The 12,747-nt window shown below is 54.6% G+C and overlaps 1 protein-coding gene across 2 annotated transcripts in view; it reads right to left on the bottom strand.

The window, feature by feature from the left end:
• Positions 1–461: 461 nt before the first annotated feature.
• The window catches only part of KIAA1755, a 31,306-nt gene continuing 19,020 nt past the window's right edge, over positions 462–12,747 (bottom strand). For both annotated transcript variants that reach the window (XM_081148675.1, XM_081148676.1), the window contains exons 7-14: positions 12,176–12,262; positions 10,785–10,901; positions 9,054–9,152; positions 7,721–7,869; positions 5,537–5,675; positions 5,294–5,416; positions 4,538–4,759; positions 462–1,668 (exon numbers count right to left, since the gene is read on the bottom strand). In XM_081148675.1, the coding sequence (XP_081004801.1) occupies positions 967–1,668; positions 4,538–4,759; positions 5,294–5,416; positions 5,537–5,675; positions 7,721–7,869; positions 9,054–9,152; positions 10,785–10,901; positions 12,176–12,262 (1,638 nt within the window). In that variant the 3' untranslated portion in view covers positions 462–966. The remainder of the gene's footprint in view (positions 1,669–4,537; positions 4,760–5,293; positions 5,417–5,536; positions 5,676–7,720; positions 7,870–9,053; positions 9,153–10,784; positions 10,902–12,175; positions 12,263–12,747) is intronic.

Below are 12,747 nucleotides of genomic sequence, written 5' to 3'. Positions count from 1 at the left end.
CTTACTCTGGGCGGGGTGAAAGGCTCGCTGTCTGCCACTCTAACTTCAGAGGAGCAAAAGCCTCTGCCCATTGTCCCCTTTCTTTCTGCCAGCACCACCTGCTGAAGGAGACATGGCTCCCTACCCTTGTCCCAGCCCCTACCACCAGCAGAACCGGTGACTCTGGGCACCAGAGGCTGTGCTAAAGGCAGGTGAAGCCTGGGGGGGCAGCGTCCGAGGAGTCATGGTGGGGAGGGGAGAAGGCAGAACATCAGGGGTTGAGGGTGCTCTCTGAAGTGCAAGGATAAGGCTGTGGGATCCTTGAATTTGGGATCTATGGCGGTTGGGGTTGTGGAGCCAGATGAGAGAGCAGAGACATAGAGGACATTCCCTCCCCCCACTCTCCTTCCCTTTGCCCTTCCCCCACACTAACCTCCAGCAGGTGACTGATTCTCTTTGCCAAGGCCAATGGCACAATGAACAGCATGCAGTAATTTGCTGGACAACACCCCCTTTATTCCTTTCCCAGTCTCACCTCCCGCTCCTCCCCCAGTGGTCCTGGGGATGAACAGCCAAATACACGTGCACCTGGATCCTAGCCTCAGGGTCTGTTTCAGTGGGACCCTAAGACCAGAAGCCACTCCCAAATCTCACTCATGGTTCTGCACCAGGGCAGCGATGCCCTTTGTGTCCCAAGGGGAAGCTGTGTACCCCTGAACTCCGGCTGGGCGTGTGGCCTGCCTAAGGCTGAGACCTCTGGAAGGGTTTGCACTGGGGTGAGGGAGCCAACCCCACACTCTGCTGCACCCGGCCCTGACCTCCCGAGGGTCAGTCTTCCCAGAGTTCCCTGGTGCCGGTTCTTGGCCCCTTAGCGCAGGCCATGCTCACACTGAGCGCTCAGGAGCCACATCGTGATGGGTTCAGTCCCTCCGCAGCTGGTCCCAGCCCAGCACCCCTGGAGCTTGGTGCAGTAGTGGGGGCTCCCAGCTAGAGGGAGGCAGGGGGGCTTGTCTGAGGCGAGTCCTCCAGAGACGTCCGTGAGTCTGTCCCCTCGGAGGACGAGCTGCCCCCGGTGGGGTGGGGGATCTGCCTCTGCCTGGGGAGCCGCTGCCAGGAGAAGAGGGTAGTGAGAAAGCGCTCGGGGGCAGGATCAAGGGGCTCCTGAGGGCCCTTGCCTTCTTCAACCTCTATGGCCTGGCCTGCGTCCAGGGGCAGAGGGCCTGCCTGCAGATTTCTGTTCTGCCCCCATCTTGGGGCCCAAGGAGGCCAACGGGGTTTTGGTGAACGATCCAGGCCTAGGGAGTCTTGGAAGGGCAGTTCCTGCCTTCCCTTGGAGGCGACTTCTCCATTCACACCCTGGCCCTTGGCAGCTGTTCCTTGTAGTTCCAGGTGTGCCAAGTGGGCAGTGGGGCCCAGTGGGCACGGACACTGGGCCAATGCCTTCTTCAGGAGGGTCTGGATCTCCCGGTGTCTCACCTGGGCCTCCTCCCACAGGTCCTGGCCCAGGCCATCCTGGCTCAGGGAAGCCACCTGCAACCCCATGGCTGTGAGCTTCTCAGCAGGGAACTCAGACGACAGTCGCTGCAGGTAGCGGTGGAGGCGCCGCTGGTCCCCACTGCTGGCCTTTTGATCCTTGCCCAGCCTGAGCTGGGTCATCAGGTCCTGACAGTCCATGTGGAACCAGGTCATCTGGGAGACAAGGGAGGGAGGTGGGGTCAGGCTAGGAGTGGGACCGCGGGGGTTCCGTGAGGACAGGATGGGCTCCTCTAAGCAGAAAGAGGACTCGAAGACTAAGCACTGCTGGATTAAATTAATAACATGCCCCCAAAATGCTAGGGCCCCCAGGTGGCCATGATTTTTTTTTTGGCCATGATTTTCTTTGCTGACAGTGATGACAGTGGTGTCCGTCTCTTCCCCAGGGTACATACACCGGCCACAGAGAACCAGTCCCCAGCACCCTGGGAACTTCAGGCAGTCAGTCTAACACACCCATGGGCCAGTAAGGACTTGTGCCTCCCTGGGGCTCAATTTCTCCTTCTGTAAAATGGGAGGTTGTACTAGGTGATCATAAAAAGCCTTCTGAGAGCTGAATATTCAGGCTCCTGGACTGCATTAACCCCTCCTGGGTGGTGCTGAGGGAGGAGTCTGACTATCGTTTGTTGAGCACCGCCTGTCTGCCAGGCTCCGTGCATCTCCCGTCTGATCAAACTCAACTGTACCAACAACCCTTTTGACAGAGGAAGAAACAGGCTCAGAAACGTGAAATCACTTGCCCAGGTCACACTGCAAGTCAGAGAGGACCTGGGGTTTGAACTCAGAGAATATCTTCCAAGTGTCTCCTTGCGCAGGAGAAACTGGTTCACGCAGGGCCAGGCCCTCGCTGTCATCAGCGAGACCATCAGCTAACCTGGCCCCGCAGCCCCCTCGCCCCAGCCCCTCTACCCCATTTTTGGACTCTTCCTGTCCTCACTTTACCCACAAAATACCTGCAGGCTGCAAAGGGGCCAACACCTTCCCAGCAGCTGTGAAAAACATAATCTTTCTCTCCATTAATTTAGAAGCCGACAGTGAGCTGTTAGGCTGTGGGGATTGCAGAACCATTTTCTCCGAGGAAACCATCTTTCCGTGGATTAAGGGAACTTGTCTTTAGATAAATGGCTTCATATTCGAGGAAGCACACAGAGCTCATGGCTGGGAAAGGGCTCCATAAATCTCCGTTAGCGGCACCACCGTGTTGTTATTATTTAGTGTTGAAGCTGCTGCACGTGCCGTCCGCCCAGCTGGGACCAGCACTGGGCTGTCCTGGGTGTCTGTCTGTCTGTCCAGGACTCCATCTTCCAGGCTGAGCTGGACAGAGATGGATAACACCTCAGAAACCATCTTGCCCAAACCCTTGTGAGGGTTGAAATTCAGGGCCAGAAAGGAGAGGGGGCTTGCCCAAGTCAAACAGCAAGAGGTGCCACGTGGGACTTCCGATCAGGGCTGGACCCCCCTTAGGATTTCTAGTCCTGGGTCAGACTGCACATTCCCACACACAGTCACAGCCTTCCTTCCTCCAGCCACCCGGCCGGCCACCCACGGCGTTCACCGAGCCCCTCAGCCCTGGCCTCATGCCAGGCCCGGTGGACCGGACTGGTTGCTGCCTTGGGAGCTCACCTCATAGGCGACAGACAAGAGACAAGCAGGTGACGAAGCAACAGGGTAATTTCAGATCACAAAGGGCCCCATGATAGGCACAGAGTGATGAGGGAGAACGGGGGCAGGAAGGGTCTCTGAGGAGGGGGCATGTGAGCTGAGCACTGAAGAAAGACAAGAAGCCAGTCCATCAAAGGGAGGAGTGTTCCCAGCTGAGGGAACAGCAAATACAAAGCCTCAGAGCAAGAGCAAGTTTGATTTCTCCAGGGAAGGGCAATGGGGCTGAAATTGGCTAAAATTGATGAGCAAGGGAGAAGCTTCCGATACCCTTCACCCATGAGGCATTACTGTTACTAATGATAATAATATTGGTGTTAAAAATCATAATTCCAAATTTGAGCAAAGTCCAGGGTGGGTGGGTGGGTGGGGGTTACGTTTAATCTAATTCTCTTGGCAATTTCATTCTACCTGGGAAGGCTGGCACTAGAGTCAGATGATCTGGGTTTGAATCTCAGCTCTGCCACTTCCCAGCTGTGTGACCCTGGCTGAATTCTTTGACCTCTCTGTGCTTCCTTGTGCTCAAAATGAGTATAATAATAGTACCTGCCTCCTAGGGTTAGTGTGACAATAAGCGATGTGTAAGATGACTGGAACCAGGGCACATCATAAGAACTACAAAAGCATTGGTTGTTATCATCATCATCATCATCATCAAAAGGAGTGGAGGCCCAGAGCAGTGAGGCTGTCTTCGAGGTGACACAGCCATGCAGGCACACGCTGCCTCGCTCTCTAACTTCTATACAGCTGGGAGTGGGGGGATCCCTTTGATGTCACGGCCCACATCTGCCTCCCTTGCCTGCTGCCCCAGGGAGACAGAGGGTGGGCTGTCCTCCCCGCACCCCTGGCGTGATTGACCAAAGTCCCTCCCACTGCCCTCTGAAGCATCCTGTTTTCTGTCCCCTATATGATCGGCTGGTGTGACAGCTGAGAGGCTGGGGTCAGGCTCTCAGGCTGCTCCCCTGTCCCCCTAAGCCTCAGCTTCCCCATCAGAAAATGAGGAGTTTGGGAGAGATTTAGGAGAGGTGAGGGCTCTAAAGTCAAATCCTGCTTGACCATCAGCCCTCTGGGGACCTTGAGCCTTTGGGCTTCAGTTTACTTTTTGGGTCACAGTTTCCTCATCTATAAAATGGTGAAATCTGAGGGTCACTGGGAGGTTGCCCGGTGTAGTGGGTCAAGCTGGGGTAGGGGATCAGCTGGACCTGGATTCAAGAGGGTGACTTAACCTCTCGAGCTGCAGTTCCCTTCTGGGAAATGGAGGTAACGGACTATGGAATGAATCATGCAAAGAGCCCAGTGCCGTGTCTGGGCTGCTCCCTGCCTCCCAGCTGGAGGGGTGGGCCATGCAGGGGGCCACGAGCCTCACCTTCTTGCAGAAGTGGTACAGCTGGAGCAGCGTCTCCAGGTCTGTGCGCTGCCGCTCGGCGGCCATGTAGAAGTGGGTCAGCTTAGCCTGGAAGGTCCGCTGCGTGGACGCAAAGGCTGCCAGCTCCGGCAGCTCTGTTCCCCCTGCATTGCTGGCCCCTCCGGCTGAAGATCCCAGCTGGGCCGCCTGCTTGGACAGCTCCAGGCCTCGACGGTACTGGGCCTGAGTGGGGAGAGGAGGGGCGTTCACTCAGCTCCCACCGTAGCTGAGGCCCCCCCAGAGTCAGAAACCTCCCACTGCCCCGCTGCTGAGTGACGAGACTCCCTGAGCCTCAGTTCCCTCATCTATACAGTGGGGACCCGGGCCTTTGCCGAGGCGGTTTACTTCACTTAGCTGGGACCCTGCTTAGTGTCATCTTCTTCTGGAAAACTTCCCCGACCCCAAAGTCTTTGTGTCCCCACAGTTTTCCCTTTCTGTCTGTTTCCCTGTTTGTGCCCTACCTCCATCCCCCCCCCCCGGTTCTGGGGGTTCCCTGAGGGATTCTGAGATGAGTCGTCTTTGGATTTGGTGGTCCCTGAAAGCTTCCTGGAGGAGGGAGCATCTAAGCTGAACCTGTTATGATCCAAGCTGGTCCCCTCACTGTCTCCAGAAGTTTTCTTGCGCTTGTCCAGCTCCACACCTTTGCCCTAGCACGCTGCCCCTCTACTGCCCTCTCTCCCTCTGCTCCTGTCCTGTCGCTCAGCTGTGGGAACGCACTGCAGCCTGGAGGAAGAAGTCCTCGAATTCGACGTGGGCTCTCTTCACTGTCTCCAAGCTCCCGTCCCTGGGGGTTAGCGCTCGCAGGCACCGGCTTCCTTCCTGCTCCATCCAGTCGCTGACCTGGGACAGGGAGGGAGGTCTGGATGTGAGGGGCTCATGTCCTTACACCAGAGCAGGAACCTGGCTGGGGCAGGCCTGGAGCAGAAGCGCCACATCTCCCAGGCCAGTCTCCCCTTTCACCTGCTGGATGGCCGTTTCCAGGTGGCCCATGCGGACACGGAGCTCCAGCCTCCCCAGGAGGTGATTAGATGCGGTGACCAGGACATGCAGCTGCTCATCCACAAGACTATAGAGGGCAGCCGCTTCAGCCAGGTGGCTCCTGGGAGGCAGAGGAGGGTGAGAGAAGGCCCGAGACGCACCCCTCCCCAGTACTCCTGCACAGTATAAGCCTGCCCCCCCACCCCACCCCCCAGTTCCCAGTGATTCTGTGGCCCTCACCTGGGTATTCTGGCTGCTGACTTGCTGTGTGACCCTAGGCAGGTCCCTACACCTCTCTGGGCCTCAGCTTTGGTCTTTTATGGGCCCGGGAGGATCAGCAGACATAGCAGGAAACCAAATGACCCTTCCCTTACCTAGGAGGGTATGAACTGAGTTGGACAGATCTGGGTTCAAATCCCAGCCCTCCTGCCTTCTAGTCATGGGACCTTGTGCAAATTTCTCAACTTTTCTGTGCCTCTGTTTTTTCATGTCTCAAAAGTAGAGGTAACAGAACCCACTTCACAAACTGCTTGCATGGATTAAATGACCTAACACACCTTGGCTCTTGACCCTGGCTACAAATTAGAACCTGCCCTGGGAGCTTTAAAAATCTCGATGCCCAGGCCTACCCCAGGCCAACTTCAGGTCTGAATGCGGCCTGGACACCAGCACTTCCTAAATCTCCTCTGGAGGTCCCGGGGCAGGGGATGGAGGGGATGGGGGGGAGGGCAGCCAGGGCTGAGAACCAGCCTTCACATATTCAGAACACTTAGCACAGTGTTTGCTGCTTGTTATTTCTATTGCAGTGAAAGTGAGTAGCTATAAGACCCCCTCACCTGGGTTCCACTTTAGAGATGGGAAAACTGAGGTCCAGAGAGAGGAACTGACTCTCAAGCATGGCAGTCTGAATTGGAACCCAGCCCACAGCTTTTTCTGAACATAATTTTTAAAAATGGTCAAGCCAGCAAGGCATAAATGAAGGATTGTGGAGGGGATCCAGGACTGGTAACACTTGGGTAAAGGGAGGAATCTCGAGACTTTTCCAGCACCCCTCAAATCCCATCCACCCTCCTCTGCCCTGGGGGGTGGGGTGGGGGTTACTTCAGACAGAAAAGGAAAGAGATGGAATGAAAAACCTGCTTGCCTGGAGGGAGTCATGCTCTGGGCCTCCCCACCTGACTGCCACTCCCCATGGGTCACTACCCTTCCAGGTGAAGGCTCAGGGTGCATGAATGGGATGGAAAATGCCCCTGCCTGGCAGAGGGAGGGGGGAAGGAGCAGTAGGCTGGAGCAGCAGGGACCCATCTGCAGAACAAACCTGCATAGCGGCTCACATGGGACCACAGCGCCCCCTGGTGGAGCTTCCAGTGAGCAGTGGCCTGGAGGGGCCTCCGGTTGACAATAGGGGCCTGGCACCCAGCCATTGAAATGGGGACATTCTGGGAATCACAGCACCATCAGGCTGCATGAGGGGCAGGGAGACAACTCCACACCTGGCACCAGGGCCCACTGCTGCCCAGTGTTCATGTCAGCATGACTGCCTGTGGGCACAGCTCAGGGTGCTGTGTTCAAGTTTCTGGGCCAAGATGCCTGGGTTCAAGCCCTGGCCCCACCACATCCCAGCTGTGGGACCCTGGGCAAGTCACCTAACCTCTCTCTGAGCCTCAGGCTCCTCCACTGTAAAATGAGGATACTACTAGGATCTACCGCATGGGTAGGAATTAAACGAGTTACTATTTGCAAAGCCCTTAAAACAATGTTGTGCTCATACTAAGTGCTATTTAGGTACTGGTTAAATAAACAAATTGTCCTTGAGTTTATGCAAACTTTGGAACTGTGTGTTCTTTCCAGGAATATTTATTCTGTAACTCTGAGACCCCTCACCCACCATGAGGCTCTCCTGGACAGGCTCAGCTCAGTATCTGGATCAGAGAAAGTGCTTAGTCTATGAGTGTGACCAGAAACAGGCAGGGCTGTCCTCCAATGCCCACCCCAGGCTGAAGATGACCGGGGCTGAAGGAGGGCAGCAGAGAAGGGACAGGATAATATGGGCCCTGTGCACATCCTTACTCTGGGCATCTGCAGGGCCCACCTATGTATCCCCAGCTCCAAACCCCCATCCAGGAAACAGGGTGGGTGGGAGAGGGAAAGGCTGGGTGTCTGTACCTGACATCTGGGTTGAAGTCCAGCCTGCTGGCCTCCTGCTGCAGCCTGGCCAGGGTGGCTCCGCCTTCCCGCTGCAGGCTCAGCAGACCTGGGTCCCTCAGCACAGCCTCCATCAGCTCTTTGGACTTGTTCAGACACCTGGAGGCCTCCTGCCAGTGTAGGGAGGTCGCCTGAGAGCCAATCCCCACTCTCCCTCTAAACTTACCAGGGCTCCCCACACCCTGATCGTGCCCAACTCCCCTAGTTTAGCATTCAAGGTCCTACAGAGAGTCTATTCTTTCAATCTCTAAAATATCTCCTCAAGCCACTCCTCGCATTGCTACAGCAACTTCACTGGTCCAAGTGCCATCATCTCCTTCTCTTTTTTTAAAAAAAAATATGTTTTATTGCTTTTTAGAGAGAGAAGAAGGGAGTGGGAGAGAGAGAAACATTGATGAGAGAGAAACATTCATCAGCTGCTTCCTGCACGCCCCCTACAGGGGATCAAACCCACAACCTAGGCATGTGCCCTGCCCTGGAATCAGATTGGTGACCTCTTGGTGCATGGGACAACCCTCAGTCAACTGAGCCCCACCAGGAGGTGGGGGGTGGGGGATGGGGGCATGCCATCATCTCTTGCCAGCACATCCATCCCAGCCTCCTCACTAGTCTTCCTGCTACACTCTGGCTCCCCCTGCAGTCTGTTCTCTACATGGCAGCTGGAAGGATCTCAAAGTGCAAATTTAGTCATCCCTCTGCTTAAAACTCTCCAGTGGCTTCCCCGCCCGCTTAGAAGGAAATCCCCAACCCAGCTCCTCCTTGATACAGTCCCTGTTGGATCCAGAAGATCTTCTAGTTTTCTCCTCACCCCTCTCCCCCAACTTACTCTGTTCCACACTGGCTTCATGCTATTCCTGAACATACCAAGCACAATCCCACCTCGGGGCCTTTGCACATGCTTGCTCTCCACCTGGAGCCCAGTACCCCTCCTGTTCCTCCTTCTCATCCTTCAGGCCTGAATTTAAATACCAAACCTTCAAGGAGCCCCCCTCCCATTATACTCAATCTTATTTTCACAGCATTTGGCACAATTTGTAACTAGATGTCCATTTCTTTGTTCACTTTTTAACAACTCCCTCTACCACTGTACCATGAACCCATGAGGGCAGGGACAAGTCAGCTTGCCCCAGTCTGGGTCTCTGGGTGCACATAGTGAGTGTCCCATAAATACTTGTCAAATGAATGAATGAAAGACAGAGACGATCATGCCCAGCCTGGCTGTCCTCTTCAGTGAGCCCTCGGTCTGTGGAATCTGGGGTGCGTCATGACTTCCCCATTCCATGCTCTGGCTCACCTGTGCCCCTCCAGGGAGGTCACCCTTCTCAAACTCCTTGATGGACGCCTGTAGCAAGGAGGAGGCCCGGCGGAGGTCAGCAAGGAAAGGATCCGACTTCTGTAGGACAGAAGGCCAGAGTGGGGATGTCAGCCTGGGCCAGTGAGGAGGGCACCTCCCTCACCCAGGAGGACACAGTGGGGGCATTAGGTGGTGGTTTTCAGACTAGAGCTGCATCAGCATCACCTGGAGAGCTGGCTAACATCCATGCTGCTGAGCCCCACTCCTGTGTTTCTGATTAGTTCCTCTGGGGCGGGGCCTGAGAAAGTGAATTTGCAACAAGTTCCCAGATGATGCCCACACTCCTGGTCCAGGGAATACACTTTGAGAACCACTGGTGCGGGGATTGAGAGAGGGAGAAGACAGGCCTGAGCAATCCCCAGGCCAGCGGGGATGCCTTGGGGGAGAGGGGAGGGGAGATGGAAGGCAAGGGTGGGGGGACATCCTCTGCTGAGTCCCACTTCAGCCCAGCTCCACCACTTACTCGCTGTGAGGCCTTGGGCAAGTTACTTAACCTCTCTGTGCTTCTGCTTCTTCCTCTGTAAAATGGGATCACAGTAATTCTTGCCTTGGTGTGAGGATCAAACACCACTACCAGTTTTATATTCTGGGTCTATAGATAAGATTTCATTTAAACGGAAGGTTTTAAAACAAAAGCATAGTTTGAAAGTCACTGAATTGATTGGAGAAGGCGACTGGGGCCCAGGGGACAAGTAGGAAAGGAGATTTTTCAGTGCCCTTTTGTACCGCTTGAATTTTGAACATACTGCCTATTTCTAAACAGACATGATTTTACAAAGAGGACCACGTTGTAGATTGTTATAGACCAGTGGTTCTCAGTGGGGATAATGTTGCCCCCTAGGGGACACTGGCAATGTCTGAAAACAGTTTGGTTGTCATGGTCAAAGTGGGCAGAGGCCAAGGATGGTGCTAATCATCTGCAATGCACAAGACAGCTCTCAACAACAAAATTATCCGGCCCCAAATATAAATAGTGCTGAGGCCGAGCAGCCCTGGTCTAGAGGAAGCCCCTGTGGACGCTGATGGACACGGCTTCAGTGCAGTTTGTGCTGGTAATCTCCTGCATCCTGCTGTGTGAGCCAGCCCATCCTGTGTGTTCTCATGTTAACCTGGGCATGAAATGCCCCCTCGAGGGCTGTGGCAAAGAGGGATTGAGGCCACACAGGAAAGGAGCCCCACGCTGGCAGTTTCTTTATTTCCTCCCTCTTTCAAGAGGGAGTGTGTCTGCCTCCCCCACCAGACCCTGAGCTCCTGAGCTGTTTGCTGGGTCCACAGAGCAGATATCTGTGTTTATTTTCAGTTAACATACACATAGCTCTTAACCTGTGCCAGGCACTCTTCTAAGCTCTTTATTCCCATTAACTCAATTACTGCTCACAACAGCTCCCAGAGGAGGTACTGTGATTACGACCCCCCTTTTTATAGATGAGGAAAAGGGCTCAGAGAAGGTATGTAACTTACTCAAGGTCACACAGCAGAGCTGGGGTTGGAACCCAGGCAGTAGGGCCCCAGAGCCTGAGCTCTCAATCACTCCACTCTGCACTTTCATTTTAAACGTTTGTTGAATGACTAGTTTTGAACCTGATGGTGTGGATGGACCGATGGGACAGGATAGTGAAGGGAGGAAGAAAGGGAGTGAGGGACAGGGTTAAAGGCTGTGACGGTCGACACCTGGAAGAATTGCACCCACTCGCTGTGGCAGTAGGTGAAGGAGCCTTCCAGGGCTGTGGGCAGCTGGCTGGGGTCCACGTGGTGGCTGAGGGCCTTTATGGAGGTCAGCACCTCTACCTGTAGACAACAGAAGCAAGTCAAGAGGACCGGGAGTCAGTGTGGGAACAGACATTTGAGAAGGTCCTGTCCAGATCCCGGCCCCAGCACCACTCCACTTCCCACAGGTAAGTCTGGCCCTGGCTTTAAGAGTTGCTTCCTGGGCAATGAATCTTCTCTGGGAATTTTGAAAAATCAAAATTCAGAGCCTTACCCTGGGTGAGGAACAGCCAATAGGCAGCACTCGCACTGCGACTCTCCCAGCCTGCGCCCAAGGCAGACATCATTAATCAAGCGCAGCACTTGCTCCCTCTGAGCAGGGCTCTTACCCAGCCCAGCTCTCCAGGCAATCGCACAAATTGATTGAAGCTGGCCCTTGTCATGTAATTTCTTTGTAATCCTTGTACCATTCTCTGGTGACCCACCAAGGTACTGTCTCCTTCTTGAGAAAGGTCACCAAATCCTAAAAGTCTCCCCTAAAACGTGGAGGAGGGGCTAGGTGACTGCGTCTCCCAGGCAGATACCTAAACTTGGAACTGGGCAGGTTTGTGGTTTAGGGGTCCCACTAGTTATCCCTAGTGCTCTAAGTGTGGTCCATGGACCAGCAGCAGCAGCATCACCTAGAAGCATGTTAGAAATGCAGAGCCCCAGGCCCCGGCCAGAATTATTTCATTGGAACTTGCACTTTGACAAGATCCCTAAGTGACTCATAAGCACGTTAAAGCTTGAAAAGCAAATCTCTAGCTCACAATGTGCCTCGTCACTAACCAGGAGTAAGGGGCTCTTTAAAATCATTTCTTAAAGCAGGGCAGAGCACAGGGTGCCCACACTTATGACTGGGGTACATAGCACTAACTGAAGGGAGCTGCCTGCAAAGTCCCAAATCAATTCTGCATCTGAGCTGGAGATGCTGAGAGAAACTAGGGAGAGAAACACTGGCAGATTGGGAGGAAAAGGCACCTCTGCCTCCACCCTGCTGTGTGGCCTTGGGCCTCAGTTTCCCCATGTGAAAAGAAAGGGGAGTGGTTGGCTAAATGCAGCTTTTCAAAAAGGTTCCATGCCATGTGCAGCTCTCAATTGCGCGGTGGTGCCACCACGCATGGGTAGGATCGCCAGAGAGAATAATTCTGTGACACGGGGCGGGGGGAAAGCTGTAGCACATGGAGCCTTGTATTTGCTGACTTGCACTACCTTATTTCAGGGCCTCTCTTCGCTGGTGACTCCTGCAAATCTTCACTCAGCTCAGCGCAAGCCCAGCATCTCCTCTACCTCGGCTGACACTGCCAGCCCCTCACCTGGCCGTCAGGTAATGTCTCCAGCGGAAGAGCAGCCTCCTTCTCGCCCAGGAAGAGTATGGCACTGATGGGAGCTGGGTCCAGAGCCTGTAGGAAAGAAGCACTTCAGAGCTGCTCTGCCCAGGCCTTCTCTGAGCCACTGAGCTTCCCCACCAAGGTGCAAGCAAATAGGCCACAGGGCCGGGGAGAGGAGGGGTCCCCGAGGCTGGGACCCTTGTGTGGTATGTGTGAAGGGTGTCTTTGGACATCAAGGTCCAAGCTGTGTTGCAAACTTCCTAGATGACCCGCCCCCTCTGGGCTTCAGTTTCCCCATCTATGCAGTGAGCAGGAGATCAGGCCCTAAGGTAAGCATAAGCCAAACTCCCATTGAATCTGCTGCCCATCATACCATCTGGTTAGGAATCTCTCCCCTCCCCCATCCTCAGGTCATGAGGTTCATGGGACCTAAGTCTAAGCATTCCCCTGGTCACAGAGATTGGTTGATGGGCAGACACCTGAGCCAGCCAATCAGGGTTAAGGAGACACAAGAAACTTTTGCTGGGACTTCTGGGGAAAGAATCTCTCACTTTTTC

The sequence above is a fragment of the Miniopterus schreibersii genome (genome assembly GCF_964146895.1).
Source record: "Miniopterus schreibersii genome assembly, chromosome: 10".
Classification (NCBI taxonomy): domain Eukaryota; kingdom Metazoa; phylum Chordata; class Mammalia; order Chiroptera; family Miniopteridae; genus Miniopterus; species Miniopterus schreibersii.
This window is presented reverse-complemented; position numbering and strand designations above follow the sequence as displayed.